This window comes from Rousettus aegyptiacus, unplaced genomic scaffold (genome assembly GCF_014176215.1).
Source record: "Rousettus aegyptiacus isolate mRouAeg1 unplaced genomic scaffold, mRouAeg1.p scaffold_m13_p_3, whole genome shotgun sequence".
NCBI classification, from domain to species: Eukaryota; Metazoa; Chordata; class Mammalia; order Chiroptera; family Pteropodidae; genus Rousettus; species Rousettus aegyptiacus.
In genome coordinates, this window is record NW_023416306.1 from 132,864,762 (window position 1) to 132,889,524 (window position 24,763).

At 31.8% G+C, this 24,763-nt stretch overlaps 1 protein-coding gene and 1 pseudogene across 10 annotated transcripts in view; both read right to left on the reverse strand.

Annotated features, from left to right (window-relative positions):
- DENND4A (DENN domain containing 4A) overlaps nucleotides 1-24,763 on the reverse strand; it is a 105,355-nt gene that overhangs the window by 6,942 nt on the left and 73,650 nt on the right. For 4 of the 10 annotated variants that reach the window (XM_036217901.1, XM_036217903.1, XM_036217905.1 and 1 more), the window contains exons 15-25: nucleotides 22,210-22,343; nucleotides 19,662-19,797; nucleotides 18,870-19,076; nucleotides 18,650-18,778; nucleotides 18,257-18,398; nucleotides 17,742-17,873; nucleotides 15,650-15,766; nucleotides 14,953-15,084; nucleotides 7,876-8,975; nucleotides 3,461-3,650; nucleotides 75-169 (exon numbers count right to left, since the gene is read on the reverse strand). In XM_036217901.1, the coding sequence (XP_036073794.1) occupies nucleotides 75-169; nucleotides 3,461-3,650; nucleotides 7,876-8,975; nucleotides 14,953-15,084; nucleotides 15,650-15,766; nucleotides 17,742-17,873; nucleotides 18,257-18,398; nucleotides 18,650-18,778; nucleotides 18,870-19,076; nucleotides 19,662-19,797; nucleotides 22,210-22,343 (2,514 nt within the window). The remainder of the gene's footprint in view (nucleotides 1-74; nucleotides 170-3,460; nucleotides 3,651-7,875; nucleotides 8,976-14,952; nucleotides 15,085-15,649; nucleotides 15,767-17,741; nucleotides 17,874-18,256; nucleotides 18,399-18,649; nucleotides 18,779-18,869; nucleotides 19,077-19,661; nucleotides 19,798-22,209; nucleotides 22,344-24,763) is intronic. The other 6 variants (XM_036217902.1, XM_036217904.1, XM_036217906.1 and 3 more) reach the window with 2 other exon arrangements.
- On the reverse strand, nucleotides 19,370-19,488 carry LOC118601330 (annotated as a pseudogene).

Sequence of the window (24,763 nt, forward strand, 5' to 3'; positions counted from 1 at the left end):
GAGACCACAAATACTGAATATATGTACATTTTATAAGGTAGTACATAAAGATGCTCTTTTGATTAAAATTGTACCTCCATTGCATAGTTCTGGAAGATATTTGTATTACTCGTGTTGCAGGAAGATGCCACTTCTGATTTCCCAGGTAGGGCAAACTTTGACAGTGATCCTATTCATTATTAAAACACAAAGAGCAAAGAAACCCATTAATATTAGCGAGAAAGAATACGAGAATCTTATATTTTCATAAATTCTGATAAAATGTCGAGCCATTCTATTCAAAATATTATAGGTAATTAAAAAACAATGAAAAATGTTTTTCAATGCATGCATTTTGTTTTGAGTACAAATCTAAGGAAACATTCTAATTCTACCGATTTCCATGTGCGAGGTGTGTTCATTCACCATTCACTTATTAAGCACTTTGTGTGTACAGGCTAGAAGGCACTCCAGTTGTCATTACTATTTTGCTGTTTCTATTTTTCCACACTTAAAATATAAGAAGGTGTTTAGTTCTAAGGTCTAAGAAGTATAAAATAGCTACTCTCATTTCAAATCATGAAAATATTTACTGGCAATTCTTTGCCTTATAAGAATCTTTTAGGATCTGGTACCACGTTGTTCTTAAACAATACAGTTTCCAAGTATACTCTCAAGAGCAATGGGATATTAGTAGGTATTGAAATGACAACAAAAAAGGAGAGCTCTAGGGTCAAATCAATTGTTGACAGTGGCTATATCTTGTTAGTAAAGCTAAAAGTAATCTGTACTTTCTCTATACATTTTTTCCTGGTAGTTATTAACTTTTATAAATGAACACTGGTATTTTTATAAAGGTCTTTTCAAAAAAAGTAATGGTATAAATTACCAGTTCACAAGAAACAGAGAGTATAGGCTAATGACCTGGTTGCTTCAGCAAATCAATGACAGTGAGACACAAGATAGCTCCAGTTACCAATGGTCCCTGGCCCTGCCATACAGAGAAACAGAGTGGCAGACAGAGAGCTGAAACATCACATCATTCTTTAAGATGCTTAGAGCTGGTGCGAAGTGCAGTTCTTTCCTTGTTGGGTCCCCAATGACCTTCTGTAGAGTTTGCTAAAACTAGTTCAAAGTTGCTTTCTAATACCTTCGATTTCCCTTCACTAATTTAATCATTTATGTGGGCAGCCCACTTTTTCTATATAATTAATCATCAGTACAGAATATTAATTTTAACAAATATGAATCATATTGTGAAGTAAGTTTTATTTGTTTAGCACAACAAACTGTTCTTGGATGTTAAAAAAAAAAGGAGGAGGGAGCTAATCACCTGATTTCTTCATGAATATGTACCGGGAGGGAAAAAGGGAGAGAATAAAGATAAAAGGGAGTTAATAGACATATCAACCAAATGCAACAAGTGGACCTTGTTTGTATTCCAATTTGAACAAATCACCTATAAAAAGAGCTTTATAACTGTGAACATTTAAATAAATATTTAACATTTAATAAATATTGTGAAATTTAAGAAAATACAGTGGTATTACAATTGTTTTAAAAAAATGAATGCATCACAAAAGACACATACTATATGGGTCCATAAAATGTTATAGAATGGCCATGCTAACATATACACTGTTAGAAGATAATGTTTATCCACAAAGGAAGTTGTGACTAGATCTGGGCATTAGAGGAGGTCTGGATTCTGTTAATGTTCTGTTTCTTGATCTGAGTGCTAATTCAGTGTCCTCAATTTGTGAAATATATTTACAAAATAAAAGTGTATATATTGTATGTATAACACTTAAGATTAAAAATAAATTTATTAATTAAATAATAAAAAGTTAAAAATATATAACATTAAAATCCTTATATTTTAGAAATACATACTGAAGAACTTATAAATAAAATTACAGGTTGTCTGAGATTAAAATAATCCAGTGGGGAGGAGAAAAATATGGCAGAGGAGGGGAGAAAGGAAAAGATAAAACAAGATTGGCCATCTGCTGGTAATTCTTGGAGTTGGGTAAAGGGTGCATGGGGGTTCATTGTACTAGTCCTTCTATTTTTGTGTATGTTTGAGAATTTACAAAATAAAAGCTTTTTAAAGTAGCAAAGGTACAAATGAGAAAATATTATATTCATCCATTCCTCACATCATTTACCAGGATAAATCTCAAATGGTCTGAATATCTAAATCTGGGGTCAAATCTATTTTTGTATAGCCATAACCTAAGAATGGTTTTTACATTTTAATGCATCGATAAAAAAAAAAAAAGACAAAAAAGAATATGTGATAAAAAAAGAGATGTATGGTAGCCCACAGAACCTAAAATATTTACAATACAGTCCTTTACAAAAAAGTTTGCTGACCCCAGAAAATGTTACAAAGGAAATGAGGAAAAGATTGGGAGAAAACACTGGTGAACCTAGGGAAAAAGAAATCTTTCCAAATGACTCAAAATCTAGAAGGAAGAAGGGAAAAGACGGATAAATTTGATGATATAAAATAAAATCTTATGTGTAATCAAAAACCGCCACAAAATTTGACAAACTTGGAAAAAGTATCTGCCACTTACATAAGAGAAAAAGGATTAATTCCCTAATATAAAAGGAGCTTTTAAAATCATAAAAAAAAAAAGACCAACAAATGAAATGTAGGCAAAGGACAGTGCATAGAAAAATACAAATAGTCCTTAAACATATACTCAGATCCTCGAATTATAAAAAAGTATAAATGAAAACTAAACTGAAACACATTCCTCACCTATCAGATGACAAAAATCCAAGTTTGCCAACGTATTTCGTTGACAAGGCTGTAAGGAATTAGGTACTCATATATACTGCCAATGGGAATGCAAAATAGTGTAGGCCTGAGGAAGGGAACGTGGCAATATCACTTCAAGGAAGAATTTTGAAGTATCTTTCAAAGTACCCTGGCAAAAATATAATATGACATATATGCATCACAGATTATTTGTAATAGTCAAAGTCTAGAAATTAAATGTCTATCAACAGAGAAGTGGTTAGAATAAAGTATGATACGTTGACACATGATGAACTATGTAACAGTAAAAATGAATGAGGGACAATGGTAAGTGATGATATATAATGATCTTTAGGATATATTACTCAGTGAAAAAGCAAGGAATGGGAACATATTTATAGTATGTTACCTTTTGAGTAAGAAGACAAGGAAGTGATAAGAATACACACACACACACACACACACACACACTTATTTTTTAAAAAGCAACAATGGAAAGATAAACCAAAAATAATAAAAATGGTTACCTCTAGGGATAGGAAGAAAACAAGATGAAGGGGGAAGGGATGGAAGCTAGACTTCTCTGAAAGTGCCTTGAAGGTTCTCTTTTGTTTTGACTTTGGTGCCATGCAAATCTTTTATAAAATTAAAACATAAAAAAGGTAAAGGTAACGCATATCAAATGAAGCATGGCAGACCATTTGGACAAACCTTCTAAGGAAGTTGAACTTTCTAGGCTTGTTCTGCTGAAATCAATTCCCTTAGTCCCTGTGGTGGCGCCACTCTCTTGGGAGGAAGTAGCTCCTTCCAACTCGGGGCAGACATCTTCATCTGTTAAAGAAGTTGATTCAGAATCCTGGGCTCCCACTGAAGAAAGACTGGTACGATCAGAACTTTGATCCTAAGGACATAATTATAAGCTTACTTTCCTTCAGATTTAAAGTTTATTATTTAAAAAGTTACTTTTAAGGTAGAAGAAATGCCTTATTACTCAGATGGTCAATTAATCAAAATTACAACTTCTAGAGTTAAAAAACAACCAATTTTACGAGGGCATGCTAATTTGGACCACCTTGTGCTAGAGATCAATTTTTAAGATAGCATTTTTTAGTTAAATCAAAGTAAATACCTGTTAGTAAGATAACCGTGCTGGCTTTAAATCTCCATTTATTATTAATTTTGCTCAATGAAAACCTCAGCCCAGAATAATACCATTAGAATTAAATTTTATCCTTTAAAAATTTCATTTACGTTTACATTTTAATCTTTTCCACAATAATCCAGGTTTCAAAGACATATATTACTAGTTTTAACTTTGAGAACACCAAAACTAATTTTTTTTCTGGTTATACCAATAATCCATAAGAAAATCTGGTTGATACAAATTCTTGTATGAAGGAAATTTTTTTAATATTTGTAAATCTACTACCCAGATAAAACTTTCTTTTTTTTCTAGTCATGTGTTACTGAGTTATTAAGATTATCTGAATATTTTTATTTGCTTTTTGGCTACATCTCATTGTATGTTTTAAGTGGGTGCTCAAGGGATTGCAATATGCATACCCAATCATTTACAGTTTACTTAAAGTTAGTATTGTATCACTTCATATATAATAATTATAATAAACGTCAGTAGGAAGAGTCCCTTTAATACTATAAAACATCTACGTATATTAAAAATTCCATTAGATAATGTTATAATTTTTGTTTTAGACAATTATGAGTATTTTAGGGAACTTAAGAAGTAAAAAAGTAGTCTTTTATATTAACCAGCTATTTAACATCTATTTTGCTCTTCCTTCATTCCAAAGATACAAGTTTCTTTAAGTATCATTTTTCTTCAGCCTGAAGAACTTCCTTTAACACATCTTACAGGTCTACCAGCCATGAATGCTTTTCCTTTATATGAAAATGTTTTTATTTTACCTTCACCTCTGAAGAATATTTTCACTGAATATAGAATTCTGGGTTGTTGACAGGTCTTTTCTTTAGATACACATTAAAGATGTTGTTCCACTGTACTCTTTCCTCCATGGATTATAATGAAAAATAAATGGTCATTCAAATCCTTATTCTGTAGGTAATGTGTCATTTTTCTTTAACATCTTTTAAGATATTTTTCATTCTTTTCTTTTTCTAGCAGTCATTTTCTTATTAGCAGATGGATATCTTTGGTTTTTTAGTAGTTTGCTTATGTTTAGGTGTGATTTTCTCTGAGTTTATCCTGTCTATCTATAGTTTAGAGTCTCTTTTATCTGTAAACCTAAATCTTTTACCAAATTCGGTAAGTTTCAGTCATTATTTTTTTGAATACATTTTCTATTACAATCTCTTTTCTCCAATTCTTTTGCAACTCCAATTATGCTATACCTTTTGATACTATTCCAAAAGTCTCTGAGGTTCTGTCCATTTTTATAAAAAATCTTTTCTCTTCTGTTCTTCCAACTGGATAGTTTCTATTACTTGATTTTTAAGCTCACTGACTCTATCATCTGTCATCTCCACTGTACTACTGAACCCATCCACTGAGGTTCAGGGCATTTTTTAGTTATACATTTTTAAAATAATTTCTATTTCTTGTCGAGAATTCCTTTCTTTTCATTCATGTCAATGTGTTTTTCTTTACCTCAGGGAATCTAGTTATAATGTCTACTTTACAGTTTCTGTCTGATAATTTCAACACCAGAAACATTTCAGGATTGTTTTTCCCTTAAGAACTGGTCATATTTTCCTGGTTCTTTATGTATCAACTAAATTTTGGATTTTATTTTACACAATGTTATATTGTATAGTCTGGGTGCTGTTATAATCCCTTGGAGAACGCTGATGCTTTTAACAGGTAGTCATATTGAATTATTTCAGATTGTAATTTGTGTTTCAATTTTTGAGATGTGGGCCACACACAGAATTAAAGAATCCCTTTCTCTTGGATTCTCCTCAAACATTCTAGCTAACAGAGGCCCCCTCCCCTGGCTCCTCTCTCCACGAAATAATTAGTTTTCTTTTAAGTTTTAGCTGCCAGGATTGCCAAGCCACACCGTGACTGGGACCTGTTCTTGAGAAAAGGAAATGGGAAATTCATCTCTGTACAGGTCACTCCTCATGGTCTGCCTGCTTTTATTTTTCAGAATCTCTAGATGGTTTTTCTTTGTATTTTGCCTGGAGTTTTTAGGTGTAATCAGTGGGAGAAATGGGCTTTATGGGCTTATGTTTACAGTGGTACTAAAACTCTCACCTTAATTTTTAAAGAATATTTTTGCTGGGTATAAAAAATAGGTTGGTAGTCATTTTCTTTCAGAATTCTAAAGATGTCTTTCCTGTGTATTCTGTTGTCATAGTTTCTATTCAAAAGATAACTTTCAGTTTCTTACTGTTGCTCCTTTGAAGACAATATATTTCCTTTCTCTGGCTCCTTTTAAGATTCTCTTTGTATTTAATTTTCATCTATTTTAACATTGGATACCTAAGTATGATTTTCTTTGTATTTATTCTGCTTAACATTAGTAAATATTCTAAATACGTGAGTTGACATCTTTGATTCATCTTCTTTTGAAAGATTCTTGGCAATTAGCTTTTTAAATGTTCATTCTATCCCATTCTCTCAACTTCTTCTGGAACTCAATTACATACATGGTTAAGCATTTTCACTAAATCTTACATTCTTTTCTGTAATTTTCCAATTTTTTCCTGTGTATGCTTCAGTGTGCATATTTTCTACTTTACTAGCTTTTCTTTTTCTGTTTTGTCTGCTATTCAATATAACTATTGCATTCTTAATTTTGTATCTTTTTCAGTTCTAGAATTTACACTTGATGTTTAAAAACAGACAATTATCCGGTGAAAATTTCCATCTTTGTAGCTATATTTTCATCATTCCCTCTATTTTCTTGAACATATTATAATTATCTCAAAATCCCTTGCTAATTCAAATATTTGCATTACCTAATGGTCTTGTTTATATCATTTAAAAAAAAAGTTTTAAAAGTTTTAAAGTACTATCTCTTGGTATAATGATTTTTAATTGAATGACGGGATATAAAAAATTGTATATAAAAAAACTGTAAAGACTCCAGGTAATGTTCTATTCCTCCAAAAAGGGTACATTCATTCCTTATAGATAAAGTGTGATTATTTTAATCTAATCACAGACTGAGCTGACTGAAGCCTAGGTTGCAGTTTTGGTCAGGCTCAGTCACCTCAAGTTGGCCAGTGTTGCTAGGGCACAGCTCTACAGAACTTTCAACTAAGGGCCTAGTGTGTTCACCCCCACCCCCACCCCTTTGCCCAGCAACTCATGAACTCTAGTTACCATATTCCCAGCACCATGAAACTTCTGAGAACTCTTGTCTGTCAGAGACTTTCTACCTATCTTTTTAGCCTCTTGTTTCATGCAGTATCAATATTTGCAAAATGTCTTGAAGGAAAAAAAATTGTGTATTTGAGGACTCCAAGGTCTCCAATTTTGTCTTTCTAGCTCTACAAGATCCTGAAAGCTCTGCCGGGCCCCTTACCGCTCCACAGTCCTCTGATAAGGCAAAGCCTGGATTTGAAACCTCTTGCTCTGTGCTCAAAATAAGTAAATGGCTTCAGGAAAAAAGCAGCTATAGAACTTCAGCTTCTATTCTAGAATCGCCCCTCTACTTTCTAGTAGCTTTGGCAGTTCTCTGATGACTTTAAATAGCTACTTTCTATATTTTCATTTTCATCTAGCTTTTTGCTCTTAGGAAATACGTAGGTCTATCACAAGCTACTCCATCCTAACCAGGAAGAGGAATGCTATGTCTGGCTGGTAATTTCTGAAGGCATGCTGGACATGGTGTCTGAAAAAAACCCCTGCATTTTGAAGGGAATAATGAAGCTCAGTAAGCACTTTCATATAGCACTAATTTTTACTGCAGCTTCAAATCACTTTCTTTCAAAACTGAACTAGAAACCTTAATTTGTGAATTTTATTTCCACTGGAAGTTTTTTTTCAAGTTTAAATTCTGATACTTACAAACTTTAGGCAAGAGTCTTTTTTGTAAAGCTGTGTTTAAGGAGAAAGGTAAAAACAGACATCCTTATGAGTAAGGGACTTCTAAAGGTGAAGGATAAAAGGAAAAGTAGAAAATACTAATAAAACTTACCTTAGATGATGTGGTATGCATGGTGAACCTTGAATACCATTTGCTTGCTTTCTCTGCAACACCTTTTCCAGCAGTGAACATACTGTTCCTTAGAATATCTAGTTTAGGTACTAGTAGTGTATCTAAATTAAATGAAGGTGATGAATGGGTTACTGCATCTTGAGATTCTTCCCTAAATGGGCAAGTGGGTGAGAAGGCTGGAGAAGACCAGAGTCTATCCCTTGGTCTGTCCATACTTTTTGAATAACTTTTAGATTTCATAAGTCTCACTGGCCTAGGAGAATTAGGAGGCAGGCTAGATCGTCTACATGCCTTGACCAATGTTGGACTCTTCTTACTGGTTGATTTATCATCATATGCCCGTTGTAAATCAATGCTTGGTGTCCGACTTGTTAAAGGACTGGTCATATTATTCATATACATCACAATTTCTTCAGCTAAATCACGCCTAGCAGATGGTGTTGAAACGCTTTTGCTATCCTCTTCATCCTCTTCTTCCTCCTCTTTTTGCTGCTGTGCAGTTTCAGCAACCAAAAGAGAGAGAGGATCAAATCCTGCTGCAACATCAGTTTTTTCAAAAGGTTTTACTGAAAAGCTGCTATTTATACGTTGAATCCTCTTGGGATTCTGTGTAGCAACATATTCCACTTTTGACCCATAGGTTTCATTGTCTAAATCTTCAAAGTCAAAAATGACTGGAGAATCCACTTTATCTGATAAACAGTTAGAACCATCAAAAGGTGTATCATCATCACTAGATTCCTTTTCTAGACTGTCTCTTTTTGATCTTAAAGATGGCTTTCCAATAGCAAGACTATTTGGTCTTGTGCTTTTTGAAATAACATGTGAAAGAATTTTTGCATCAGCTCCTAATTTTTCAACCATATCTCCAGGGTTTGCTTCCTGGTTAATTCTATTAAGCATAAGTCCCATCATTACTCCTCCACTAAGATTGCGGTTTCTGTTTCCCCAGGACATTTGTTGCTGCAGATTAGGTTCATTGTCACTTTTATGTCTTTTCCTGAAGCATCTACTTTGAATGTTTCCTGTTTCATTTGTATCCTCAAAAGATGACATTAAGAGTGGCTCAGCTGTGCTTCCTGAAAAAGAAAAGTGTTTTTAGCCATGAAAAATGTAATGCATTAATATAAGTTGTTGTAAATATTTAAAATACTAGTAATGAAGATGATGATAGCAAATACTTTCTCGTTGACAGATACTATACTAGGCACATTACTTACATTACAATAATTATTCCAACACTCTCATGGCTTGAGAAAAAACTGATGCTCAAAGAGATTTATTATCTAGCCCAAAGTTACCCAGTTTTTAAATGATAGAACTGGGACTGAAATCTAGATTTGACTATCTATAAAGGGTATGTTCCTAGATATTAGGATGCACTGCTTCTTAAAACTTATAAATTAAAATTAATATTTACCCTTGGTATATTAATAAAAAGAAATTCATGCGTATGCCACTAAACTGATTAAATAATAATGGTTATACAATTGTGGTTGTGTTAGGTGACCTTACGATTCTCAGTCTTCTGCCTATAAATATAAAAAACAAAATCAAAAACACTAAACCAAACCCAATTAAAGGCAGCTATGTTAGTTTTATCCATAAATAAAAATTATTTAAAATAACTCTAAATACTTACGACTCTAGATGTGATTAAACAATTTTACCTTCGCTTTATGTATATTTTTAAAAACTTTATTGTTAGTTTAAAGTATACAGTACATTGGTTAGACATTCACATAGTCTATAAAAAAATCCCTCTAACTGATCTCTCTCTCCTCTGGCTCTACACCTAGCCATTACATTAATGCTAACTGCATTACCTATGCTGTTCTCCCCATTTCCGTGACTATCCATCAACTAACTACTAATTTGTACTGCTTTAATCCTTCACCTCTTTCTCCCAGCCCAACCCCATCCCCCGGCTGTCACCAGATTGTCCTCTATATTTGTGAGTCTGTTTTTCATTAGTTTGTTCTTTTTGTTCTTTAGATTCTGCATATAAGTGAAACAATACGATATTTACCTTTCTCTGACTTATTTCACTCAGCATAATAACCTCTAGGTCCATCCATGTCATTGCAAATGGTCAGATTTCATTTTTTTAATGGCTAAGTAATATTCCATTGTATATATGAATGTATGAACCATAGCTTCTTTATCCAATTGTCCGTTGATGGGTATTTAGATTGCTTCCATATTTTGGCTATTGTGCTGCTTTGCTTTACATCTTAATTGCGAGTTTATACCAGTCAAATATGAATGGTCACTTTCTATTCTGAAACACCATTCACTGCTCCTTACCAAATTACTTAGGTACCAATGCTGAAAGCAGAACTTTAGATTTTTGATCACTTTAATCGTCCTTATTACCTGGGAGTTTTCTAAAGCATTAGTCTAGCTATGGTATGCTTTACATGCTTTATACCACAGAATTAGCTCTCTATAAGCAGGCAATTACTAAAAATATGCATTTTTCCTGCCATGTGATGTATGTAGATAACAGGATAAGAGATAAAAGGGAATATCAGAGACCATAAAAGCCTAAAAACTAATATTGTTTAATAAACTACATCATTAACAAGGAAAACAATATAGTAGAGAGATAAAGTTTATTCTTTGCCTGGGAGACCACCTAGGAAGATCAGGCAGGTGCTGTAGGCGTAAAAAATAAAAAAGAAATAAAAAAATAAGGGATTGTAAGCTGACAAGGTCCTTGCAATCTGTGAGGTCAACCAAGTGTTGCCTCACTTAAAAAAAAAAATAAGTTTTTTTTCCCTATATCGGCTTATGGTTAAGTACATAAGAAACTAAGAATACATGTTCTTCTGATATTCTGGTAAACTTTCCACTTGATAGGCTAAATATTATCAAAGATTTGGAGGAATCTTATAACCCAAAAATAATACTCTGGGATTCTATTTAAATAAATTTGCAAGCTTCTTTTGCAAAGTCATAACTATGCTATGGCCTGAAGACAAATAAAGCTGGTTATCAAATTATGCCAGGCATTGAAAAACCACCTCTGAGCCAAATTCGGCTTGTAAACTGTTTCTGTACAGCCTCAAATGATTTTTACATTTTGAAAGGGTTGTAAACGTCACACACATATGAAAAACAGGCGAGATTGTGTGTGGTCTGCAAGGCTTAAAGTATTCACTACCTGGCCATTTACAGAAAAAATTGTCTGATTCTAGGTTTATATACATGATAAATTCCACCAGATTAGGCTAGATGTTGTGAGTTTCTAAGACAAAAGCTGTAAATTATTTAAACTCCTTAGGCCAGGTGAATCTATGACATAATTCTGGAGAGTAATATTAAAATGGTAGTTATTGAGAATTTCTGGAAAAACTGCTTTCCTCGTAAGAGAAGATAAATGGGCTGCTGGTCCCCTTCCTGATTCTTTCTGCCTTGCTCAGATAATTGATGCCTAGAGTTGCCAGTGGCCATATTGTAATCATGGTTACGTACAGAGAACTGAGGGCAAAGCCCCTAAACCAACATCTTGAGCAATTGTTTACCTTTGAATTTATTTGAGGAAAAAAAAACCCTCAACTTGTTAAGCCACTGTTAATCATATTTTCTGAGACTTAAAGCTGAAAGAATTTCTAGCTGATATACTAGCCCCTTTTCAGACCTTTGAACATGCTGTAATCTCTTCCCACCACACAGCCTTTTACATATTGCTTCCCTCTACTTGGAATGCTCCCTCTCAATTCTTCCTTTGCAACCCCTATCCTCATTTGTTTTCTACTCACTTTTCATATCTATGCTCAAAAACTATATTCTCAAGGAAACCTTCCCTAACCAATGTTCCCCAAACTCAGAACATGTTTCTCTATTATATGTTCTTGTGGCAATTTATAGCCTTTCTTCACAGTATTTAATCTCAGAGTATTTTTACATTTACTTATTATTTGATGAATGTTTTTCCATCCCTCCCACCTGCTTTCTCTTAAAGGCAGAGACCATGTTTCTTTACCGCACTCCCCCCTCCACCATTATATCCCTAGTAGCACCTGGTGTATGGTAGCATAAAGTAGGAGATCAAAAAATAATTACTTAATGAATATTGTCTGCTGGGAAACACCTGCTACAAATATCAACCCATGATATAATATAGTATAATATAATATGACATATTATAGCTAAATATGGTAGCTAAAGATAAAAAGTTAAAACATACTAAAATCAGAATTAGGCTTAAAAAATATTTCGGAGTTATGTTTTCATATTTCAGAGTAAAATTTCTTGTGGTTTAACTCTCAGTAACTCCATTAACATTTATCAAAATGTTAAATTCTCTTTGCTCAGCAAAAGAAACCATCACCAAAATGAAAAGACAACTGACTGAATGGGAGAAGATATTCGCTTATGATATATCTGACAAGAGGTTAATATCCAAAATAGCTCAAACTCAACAACAAAAAAACAAACAATCCTATTAAAAAATGGGCAGAAGATCTGAACAAATATTTCTCTGAAGAGTAAATACAGATGGCCAATAGACATATAAAAAGGTTCTCTCAAGGTCACTAATCATCAGAGAAATGCAAATTAAAACCACAAAGAGATATTGCCTAACACCTGTCAGAATGGCCATCATCAATAAATCATAGAACAACAAGTGTTGGTGAGAACATGGAGAAAAGAGAACCCTCATACACTGTTGGTGGGATTGCAAATTTGTACAGCCACTATGGAAAACAGTCTGGAGATGTCTCAAAAACTTAAAAATGGATATACCTTTTGATCTAGCAATTACACTTCTGAGTATTTATCCAAAGAAAACCAAAATAATAATTTGTAAAGATCTATGCACCCCTATGCTTATGGAAGCACAATTTACAATAGCCAAGATATGGACACAACCTAAATGCCCATCAACAGACAATTGGATAAAGAAGTTATGGTTCACATATACAATGGAATATTACTTAGCCATTAAAAAAAAGAAATTCTACCATTTGCAACGACATGGATAGACCTAGAGGTTATTATGCTAAGTGAAATAAGTCAGACAGAGAAAGAAAAACACCATATGATTTCAATTATATGCAGAATCTAAGGAACAAAAAAAACCAAACTAATGAAAAACAGACTCATAAATATAGAGGACAATCTAGGGACAGTTAGAGGGCGAGGGGGGTTGGGTTGAGAGAAAGCAGTGAAGGGTTAAAGTACAAATTAGTAGTTAATAGATGGTCACGGGAATGGAGAGAACAGCATAGGTAATGCAGTTAGCATTAATGTGATGGCTAGGTGTAGAGCCAGTGGAGAGAAGAGTAATCAGGGGGACTGTTTTATAAACTATACAAATGTCTAGCCGATGTACTGTATACTTGAAACTAATAATAATAATAATAATAATAAAGTTAAATTCTCGAGATAATCATTAAGTAACTATAGGGTGGTGACTGTATTTTAATATTCAATTAAACATTAAAATATTTCTAGTTATTTCTGTATCTTTTAAAAGCTGTCAGATAAATACATATATAGTACTATAAAACATAAATAAACCTGAAAAGTGCTTTGAATCACAGTATGTACTAGTATACAAGAAACATATTACCGAAAAAGAAGTATTCCTATAAATCCCATATAGTCTTTGGCAGCAGTGATAAATCCGTACTACTTAACAAATGAAACGTTTTCATGCCAAAAATCTGAAGTATAAACTAACAACTCTATTTCATACCTAGGACATCTATTACAGACTTTAAAAAGTTGACTTGTTAAGCATAGGTATAACCAAAACCAAAAGCCAGATGATCTTAAGAAAAAGGCAAGCATGAAGAGACAGTAATGAAAGAACAATAAAGAAAAGACTACCAAAGACAAGTTATTAAGGGTTCTACTTAGACGATGATTAGGAAGGACTAAATGGCTGTAAAGCAATTCCATGATAACAAATAAAGCACTTTTAATGTTTAAGTTATAACAATTATCTAACAAAGAAATGCAAAGTAAGACAGCTACAGATCATGTAAATGAATGAACATAGCTGTGTTCCTATAAACCTTTGTTTCGGAACACTGAAGACTGAATTTCATATCATTTTCATGAGTCTCAAAATATTATTATTCCTTTGATTTTTCCCTCACCATTTACAAACTTAACACCCATTCTTAGCTTCTGGGTCTTTGCAAAAAGAGGCTGCAGACCCAATTTGGCCCACGAGCCATAGTATGCCTGCCCTTGAGCTAGAAGCATATTTAACTATGCGGCAGAAAAATAAACACATGGCGAGGCCATTTATAAACAGACCTTTCACCTTTAAAAGTAGAAGTCTTTCAATATTTGTTTAGATTGTAACATGCTGCAGAACTGAGCTAATACAAAAATAAAATAATGTAATTGGGTGATCAGACTATTTACACTAGAAACGCTGAATCTTCTGTCCATTTACCCCCTCCCCACGAAATGGTCTAATGAAAGATTTGTGAGACCAAGTATTATTCTGAATCCTAAACTGACTTTTCCATTGACTAGCTAATTTATGTGACTTGCTGACATCTTTAAAATAGTGCTAATATCCCCTCTTACTAACATAAGCATTGCTGTATTAATATAATATATAAAAAGCACCTTGAAAAGAAAAAATATTAGATATTATTACCTAAAATATATGAAAGACTATCCTTTTGCTTCTGAAAAAAAAAAAAAAAAAGGAACGATATGAAGACTAAGGAACTAAATGCTTCATTTAAAAACTGGCTAGGTATATGGTACACTCAGACTGATCATCTCAATTGCTCCCACTTCCCACTTCCAAAAAGTCCCAATAGTCCAAACTCAAAAAACAGTATGTAGCTCATAAGTTTGCCCCTACACTTTGTTATAATAAAAGCTTGAACAAAGGATACTACAAAATGTAGAATTCAAGCTACTAAACCATACCATGAAAGGCTACACAAATACATAAACAACAACAACAACAACAACAACAACAAAACACCCTGGATAATTAACACATAAAAAATAAATATCCACTAGAATTACAGATATGTCATTCTGCACATAACAGAGGTACACTATTCAACTCACCTGTGCTTTCTCCTGCTATTTTATCAGCACTGTTGTTATTTGTACCACTGAGGCGAACTATACTGGAAGAACTTTGGTAATTGAGCTTAGGAAGACAATCAGCACTTCCTTTTGCACTCTCAATCTCTGACACTGTAAAGATTAAAATGAAATTAATAAAATGAAATCTCTATAGATCATAGGAGGCATAAAGAGAAGTAGCTTTTATTTCTAAATATTTCTCAAAATTGGTGATAAAATATTGAACACCTCTATATCTACTTGTCAATTACAAATAAGTGATTCCATGCATGAGGTCATGCATGAGGTCTATGCATACATTTTCTATTTCTTCTTTCATTGTGAAACACTGCTTTTGATAGAAGGAAGGAAGGGGGAAAATATAAGTCACAGACCATTAACAAAAGCATTAAAATAAAAGTATTGTTAAGCCTCAGAAAAAAACCTATTGTTTTAAGAACTGCAAAAAGAGTACTATTTGATTGGAGATGGGTTGTGCCACTGAGACTATACACTTCACACATGAAAATTTGTATGTTGGAATATTTGGTGGTGAAGAGGGCTTGCAATGGGAAGAAAGCAGAGTTATAACGGGAAAGTGGAAAATAAAATTGGTATTTTTATACTTAAAGTCACTTGTATTTTCTATTAATATAAGGTCACAATTTTATACAATATCAACTTAAATAATACCTACAAGAGCTAGAATCACTTCCTTTCTTATCTTTTTCTTCTTGAATGTCCTCAGTAGATATATCCCCTCTTCTTACTTCATCCTTAGATAATGAATTATATCCAAGATCAGACTGGCCACCTGAAACAAAAAAAAAAAAAAAGAAAAATACCCCTATGCTGTTTATTATGAACTTCTTTAGTGAGAACCGGAATTAGGAGCAACACATTAATGTTTGGACTTACAGAAATTTTTCTGGGTAACTTTCAATTAAAAGCATTAGTTTAGAGGCCCCTATCTCTATTAATAAAAGAATGGAATAATCGCAAAAAAATTTATTTTTGTCTCCATATTGCAATCAAAAGTAACTATGTACATTCACAATACTATCTAGACAAACCTGACATTCTTTATAGAAGCCCATGACCTATCTAGGTGAAAGTCTGAGTTCCAACTAAGCAATGAAGAAGAAAAATCTGCAGGGAATTTGCAATGGAACATTTACAAATGGAGCACTGAAGCTGAATGTCTAAATGACTATACCAAAAAAAAAAAAAAAAGAAAAAGAAAAAAAAAGGATTTATTTAGATTTATAGATAATTATTTTTTCTGAACAATCAATTGAATAATTACTGAATTGCACATGAGTACAAATACATGGGAATGAGAAAAAAAATCTAATGTTAAAGTTATTGTCAAGAAAAGCAAGTTACACTGATATAAGAAAATTTCTAATACATTATAAATTGCTGTGTAAAAGAAGATTTCTATAATTTTCAGCAAATTATTTTCACTCAATTAGCAACAAAACAAAATTTTGAATACTAGTTCTCTATTTTAGCACATATAATTTTAAAACCAAACAATCTTTTTGTTTGGATCTCAAATTCCAAGATTTATAATACACGAGGTTGTTATGATCGTATAGAATGGTTTTATGAACTTGTAAAGTACTACCTAAGGAAATTATATTAAGTATCACTAGGTATCTACTTTAATATCTTTGTTATATTTTTGAGTTTGTACTTTTTCTAATCAAATTTTCAGCTCTATTCCCAAAGAAATTACAAGTTAAAAGTGTGAAGATAATTTTAAGGTAATTCATGCTTTTATTAGGTTCTGTACTGCTTTAAGATAATTTTTTAAAAGCCATAGTGAAACATCAGATAGATTTCTTAATTTTTAAGAGATAATGCCTGAGGATGCCTACTATAACTATTAAATTCATATTGTATGACCAAGAAATAAAGTCAGCCAAAGAAGAATAACTATGAAAATTATATTTCAACACAATTAGCTTATATTTATTATTCTTAAAAGTAGGCATAAAAGAAAACAGACCAAATCATGTTATCATTTGCAGAGATAGAAGATTTCAAATTTTATTATTAATGCCTGGATTTTTAAATTTAAAATTTCTGCCATTAAGAGGTTGCTCTTATATTTGATAATCATGTGTAATTTTTTTAATGTAATAATGAAAAGAATTATTCAAGTAATAAAATTTTAAAATGTATTAGTTTTAATATTACAGAAAGCTTATGTACAAATCTTATATTTTAATAAAATTAATGCCATCTTCAGTGCTAGAATGCTAGAAATTTTATATATATTTAAATTTATTTATTCATAACTTTTACCTTAATATAGTTTAAGACTCATAAGGAGTCACAAAAATAATACAGTAAAAAGAGTTCCTGTATACCCTTTACTCAACTTTCCCCAATAATATCTTAAATGAAATAAATTTGATATTGATATAGTACTATTAACTCAGATCAGGCCTACAAGTTTCTTTTTTTAAAACTCTAATAACATTTTCAAATTACAAAGAATTTATCCTAAGAAAGTGATATAATAAAGAGATTGTGTGCCATCCAGAGAGAACTGGATTATCATGGGTTAAATACTTGAATAAACTCTCTTAAATTGTCATTAATATTCAAATAAAGAATGAATAAAACTGCATATAGTTATTAAATACAATATCAAATCAAGTACCTGACATATATAATTAAAAAATGACAAATACATCATTGAAAATTAAAATCTAAAAACAACTAGCAAATCTAGTTTTTAAAATGTACTATAAATGTATACATAAGCACACACAAACCTGTACTAGATCTATCATCAGTAGAATATACTTTGATTAAACTTGTATTAAAAGGTGCCTGCTCCACAGTGTGTGTCCCATGACCACTATCCATGCTGCCATGACTAACAGCATCCAGGTCACTGCCATCTGCTTAAGAACACAATTTGACAGCATTTTACTACTCAGGGAGATACCAAAAATACATTAGTTTGTTGCTCAAACTAATATCTACTAATACAGAACATGAAAAGTGCCAGATAATTAACAAAATACAGTTGTAACGAAGAACTATATTGTGAGTTATTAATGAATATTAATGGTTGATAGTTTAAATTATAAGGAAAAAGTGAAATTTTGTGTTTTTTAAATGTGAAGAATATTCCAACATCAGAATTTGCTTAACAGCAATAAAAACTAGAAAACATTCAATATTTTGAAAGTATTTTAAATTTCTAAAAATTGTAAAGTGTAACTGGTCCATTAACTTTAAAGAAAAAGTAAAATGCATATATCCCTTAAAAATCTTTAATTACCTGAGAGAGTTGTTTGTGATAAATGTGCATGTTTCTTTAAAGCTCTTTTGAACTGTGCTACTCCTAAAACAACGTTTCTTAATTTTGTCCAAAGAAAATAGCCATTATGACTTCTTGAAGGCCAGGTACTTTCCAAAACAGCCTGTTTAACAAAATAAAATAATTAGTATAATAATTTTTATAAATGAACACATTTGCTTTAGAGTCAAACTAAAGAGTACCTAAGTAGACTGCATAACACAAAATAGCACAACAGTTTTTACTTGATTTACTAAATATATTTTAGATACTCTAAAATCAATGCCAAATAACCCTTGCAACAATGATTTCTGCCATTAAAGGTTATATAATCACAAAAGACACACTCTTTCTCCATTAAATGAAAGTAATTACCTTATTATAATAACCATAAGTAATGGCATTGGGGTCAATACCAGCTTTCTGCATTTCAAAAAGCACTCGAACTGCAAGCACTGGCTGATCATACTGTCCACAGAGCTGCATAAGAATGCGGTAGCACACCTGAAACACAGTAAGTTCAAAAGTATAAAGAAACAAAATATCTATGTACATAAATCTAGAAAAATAATTCATGTTAAAGAATAATTGTTACCTCATCAGGTGGATCCATCTTCTTTGACTGCATTTTTTTAAGCACATCATATGCCGTTTTCAGAGCCCTGACTTTTGAATGACATACTTTCACATAAGCTGGGAGACAAATAAACCACAGTCCGTAACAATGACGCAGCAGACACCGAGACCACATCTGAGGAATGGAAGAATACCTCTTCGCAATTTTATGAGCTGATTTAATTTCCTACAATAAAAGAAAAGGATCTCATTAATTAATACACATTAATTAAATAAGCATACTTATTTAACTAAATGCTGAGCAAGTCACATGCTTTTATGATGTTTCCCTAACAAAATCTGTCTACAATCTATATATTTAAGCCTCTGCTTGAATTTGTATTATATAACATATAAAACAAAGTTCTAGGATAAGAGACTTAGTTAATTTTTTTTTTTTTAAGGCAAGGCAACCCTTGGTTGACTTCACAGATTGTAAGGACCTTGTCAGCTTATGATCCCTTATTTTTTATCTTTTAAGACCTACAGCACCTGGTCTTCCTAGGTGGTCTCCCATCCAAGTACTAACCAGGCCCGACCTTGCTTAGCTTCCAAAATCAGAGGGGATCAGTCTTTTTCAGGGTGGCATGGCCATAGACAAGAACTAGTTAAATTTTTGAAGTCGGTTTAAATTGTCTTCAGAATGCTTTAGGGAACATAATAATCTAGTAATAGTTACATATGAGGTAGTAAAGTATATTAATGAAGAATGACTATCATTTATTTTTGTTCTAATATTTGATTACATGACGAATGCAAAATTATAAAGCACCTGTTTTGTTCTTCTGAACATGGGAGAAGGACTACTAGGACTACTTGATTTTGAAGGCAATTTGCTTTTTCGTGTTTGTAGAAATCCTTCGGGTCTCTCAAATAAATTGTTCCTAAGAACTGGAAATCCATTATAGCTGTTTTTGAAAAGAAAAAAAAAATCTCAAGTACACACAGATGATAATATTGATTATAAGCTAAAAAAATTTATGACCAATAACTTAACTTAGAATTTATTTTAACTATGTTTCTTCAGCAGACTATAATATATACTCAACAAATACTCATACTAATGTTGTTTTTACTATAATATTTAGAAATGTAATAGCTAAATATAAACTTAAGTATATATATCTTGTGGAAAAAGTGAAACATTTAAATTGTTGAACTGACTTCAAACTACAAAGTAACTCAAGTAAATTTTCTTAATATTAATGTAATATATAGCAAACATGTCAGATAATATGATAGTTGGTAAAGGGCCCACCAAATCAATACTCTTGAATAGAATAGTCATTAATAGTATTGCTTTGGATTAACGTATTACTGTAGAACATCCCTCTTTAAAAAATGCAAAAAACATATAACACACCAGGACAAGCTGTCATATTATCATGAACTGATTTATTAGGTTAGCTAGCAGGTTCAGGGCCTCATTTAAAATTGAAGAGGTTGGAGAAGAGGAAGAAAAGATTAGAATGGGTAGCTCTTTGAGGAGGTGGGCTTAATCTGAGTACTGGAGAAGGTGTTTGGGCATTTAAAAGGTACCAGCAGCTAAGAAAAAGACAAGCTGAAAAAAACAGAAGAAATTCCTGAGCAACAAACTTTACCTACTTTATAATATTCTTAAAGGCATATAAATAGTTTTAACTAAAAATAAAACTATAATAAAAGATGATAAACTGTATTATATATTACTATAGGCAAATTCAGTAGAATAAGAAAATATTGGTATGACTTATTGTTAAATAGGAATAGCAAAGAAGTTCAGAAAAACTATGTCTCTTAAAGAAAACCACTGTATGTACATGTGTGATAATAAGATTCTGGGTATCTTATGGAAACTTACTGCCATATCCTTTTATACAGACAATGTAAATATTTAAATAATCTCTTATTAAGAGGATCCACTGCATTTAATAAAGACATTTTTTTAAAGTTGTTTTTCCAACAATAGATATGATTACAACAAAATCATATTGGGTAGTCTCAAGAAAAAAAAATAACTTAGATTCTTTAAAAAATGGGAAGTTTTAAAGCTAAGCAATTTTCTTACTAATGAACTAAATCTAAAAGTAAAATTTAAATTAAAAAGTTAAAATCAAACCACATAAAGAAAAACACAAGTATATTAGTGAATATACCAAAAGAAGTCTAAGAAGTATAATGTACAAAAGAGATCAAAGAAATGAGATCTTTATTTCTTCCTAGGCAAACAAACTTAACTATAGGTTTGTTTGCTTAGAAAGAAAAAGAAGAGAGAAATTAGGAGAAATATTTTAAGTGTCTTTGACAAAAGACAGATTTTTAAAAAGTAATATGAATAACATAAATAGATGAAAAGAACAGGAATCAAGTGGCTTATGAATTAATCAATATTCACAAACATCTGTTACACCATGTTTTCATCTGTAAAAGGTAAAATTTAATCCAGGTTATAAATAAGGGTGTCTTAAAAAACTCTTTTTCAATGAAAATAATAAACTGACAATAAGTGATAGGTATGAAATGGTTTTAGAATCTTTAAATAAAGTAAGAATTATTGGTGAATAAAAAATAATTTAAAATCTAAAAGGAAACACTATTTTAAGTAAAATAAATATATAGTGGAAACAACCTCTAGTATATAATAAATGGATATTATAACATATACCTAGATGTATAATAAGTCTACCTCTATCATAACCTTTATTTCCTATGCTCGTAACTTGTCTCTTTCCCCCTAGACATGAAAGCAGGGACAATGTATCATTCAAGGCTAAATGCCAAGCACTTAGCACTGTGTCTGACCAAGTTTCCTAAATTAACAATCATTAATTCCAATAGTTCTAAATTTCCACCACTTAAAATAAAATCTCACGGACAAATTAATAGCCAAAAAACTGTATCATACAAATCAAGGCCACAAATGTTGACTCTAAATTGATATAATTACTTGTAAATCAAAGTTACAAGTAATTATTACTTCCTCCCCCCAATGTGTGTGGGGGGAGGAAGTAATAGTGAGAAAACCAAATCAAAATTCTGTAACAAAAATGCTGCATTTTAGTGGGATGAGGATCCTTAACTGAATTTAATCGACATGAGAACAGATAGATATGTATGCAGATACAGAGAGAGCTTCCCATTCCCAAGCCTATATTATGCACATTTTTTTTTGTTTTTATATCTCAAAATTTAATAATGGATGTGGGATAAGCTTGCTTACCACCTAAAAATTAGGGATCTGTAAAGTTTGAATTTTTGAAAATACCAGTCCTTAGAAAGCTACGTCACAGATGATGGATTGCTTCTCTCTTTCAATCTCAAACATTCTGCCTCTTGAATACCTGTACTGTAAAGGGGGTTCTTCACCATTGGGTAGATGGGGGATCTCAGGTGGTGTTACAAAAACAGTATGTTCACTTTTGAAAGATTCATCCAGTTCTATAAGTCGCATTTCACCACTCTTGTCCATATCCACCTGAAGGAGTTTAAAAAACATACATTAAAAATAATACTTTGGTTAGCCAAGTGTTCATCTATAGGAGAATGGTTAGATAAACCATTTATACAACTAGATACTAAAAAGCTATTTTAAAAAAAGAATAAGCAAGATCTCTTGCTTATTATCTATAGAAAGCTCTCCAAGATAATTAAGTGAAAGTAACAAGGTAAACAACATTGTATATAGTATACTATCATTTGAGAAATAGGGAAAAATAAAAATATATATTCATCTTTTATTTGTGTTAACATAAAGAAATACTAAAGAATACTAAGAAAAGTAATTACCTATATGGAGAAGGGGAAATGTATAGAACAGACAAGGATGATATAGGACCCAGATTTTCCAATGTATATATTCTTATACTATTTTGTATTTTGAATAATGAGCATGTATTAAGGAAATAACATTTTTAAAAATGTAAACACATGCATATGTATATGTGGAGAATACTGAGTTTTATCTTTGGTTTATACTAAAAATAACAAATTTCAGTATATGTAGAAGTATATTTGAGTTAAAGTCTAGTCACATCAATGTTAAAAGCACTTTGGTAAAACTATTTTCTCCAGATACTCTAATGTAAGATAATATTTATGAAAAATGAAAACTTCAGAGTCTAAACTGTCCCAAAGGAGCTCATAAACTAAAGAGCACAAAATTAACATTAAAAAAAAAAAGATGTCATACATTTAATAAAATATAACCCACGAACTTTATTAGCTTAGAATTAACATATAACAACTGGGAATAAATGTGAGAGTAAGAATTATTAACAGGTTAAAATTTTAAGATAAGGACATAGAGCAGAGTATAGCAAAAAAGGACAGCTCTTATAAAGAGCTGATATATTCACAATCTTCTTATATAAATTGTGGGTTATAACTTCACAGCATTACATGCCATGATCTCCAGGATTAAAGAACGTTTTTAACGGTATATCCATACAATAAAATAGATAAGGCATGTTTCAGAATTACAATTAACGATAGGAGAAAATGTTCACATAATAATGACAAAAAAATCAGGCTACTATATCATATATACATAATATAATTTGAATATTTTTAGAGAGTATGTGTGTTATACAGATATATTTGTGTGTGCTTCCTCAAAATGCTACCTCTGGGTAGTGGTGTTACTGGCAATTAAATTTCTTCTTTGTATTGTTAGTTATTTTCCAATTAAAATATAATGAATATATAAAATTTGCTTCTTAAAATTATAGAAGTAATAAAAATGCTTATAATAAAATTTAAATAAGGTAGAATACATTGCTTTTAGAATAAACACTTATTTCAGTTTCTGTTGAATATTTAAAAATTAATCAAATAAAAGAAGGTACTTTTCAATTTTTAGCCTGTCAAAAAGACTCTGACTTGGTGAAACTAGCAAGGATACAATAAATATAATAAATATAATAATCACATACCCTCCTGGCATTCAAAATTGGTAGTCTTTTTTAGAAATCAAGCTATGTTTAAACACATCCACCTTATTCTTTTTTTTATTAAATTTATTGGGGCGATACTGGTTACTAAAATTATACCGTTTTCAAGTGTTGACATATTATTGAATTATACACATCCTTATTCTTAGTCTAAGAAAATAACCTAACGTGAAAAAAGCTGTCAGTATAAAAGATGTTTTTTGCAAGACTGCAGTAGCAATAAATTGGAAGTCATCTACATGTCAAAAATAGGTAAATGAATAAAGCATGATAAATGTTTAAAATACATAATCATTAAAAATGAAAACAGTAAAGATTATACAGACTTCTGGTTGAATAAGTCAAATTAAACACAGTAATTTATCTTCAATATCTCCTGAAATCTCACCAAAATGAGAGTAAGGGGATTGAAAAAAAAAAAAAAAGACAAAATGAACTGGAGAGGGGACAACAGCAAAGACAGAGTTCAAAACATTTTAGAAGCTGCAAAGTAGAATGACATGACCTGTGAAAGTTGAAAGCCATATATCTGGAACCAGGGAGGGGACAGAGGAGAAAAGACAAAAGCAAGCCATTTTGCTCTGTAGGGCCTCTGAAAAGGCTAGATGCCCTGAAAGCTGGGTGTACAGGTGGAAGGGATATTAGTTAAAAGCTCGATTTAAAGACTCCCAGATTCCTGGCCCAACCCAGTACAGTAAGGCCACTACGTCTCCCCAAAGCAACATAAGCCTAGGTTGGGTCTATCTGAGTGAACCAGGCAAAGGCGGAAGAGATGAGGAGGTTAAGAAAAACAGATGAAGTCAGTAAAAGCCTACATGTTACAACAAGGGGAAAAAGTCATTTACCTTCCCTACTTAGCTTTGAGAATACTGGCAGTCAGTTATGCTCCTGAGGCTAAAGACTGGAGATATCTATTGGGGGAAACTAAGCAGCCTAAAAGATATGA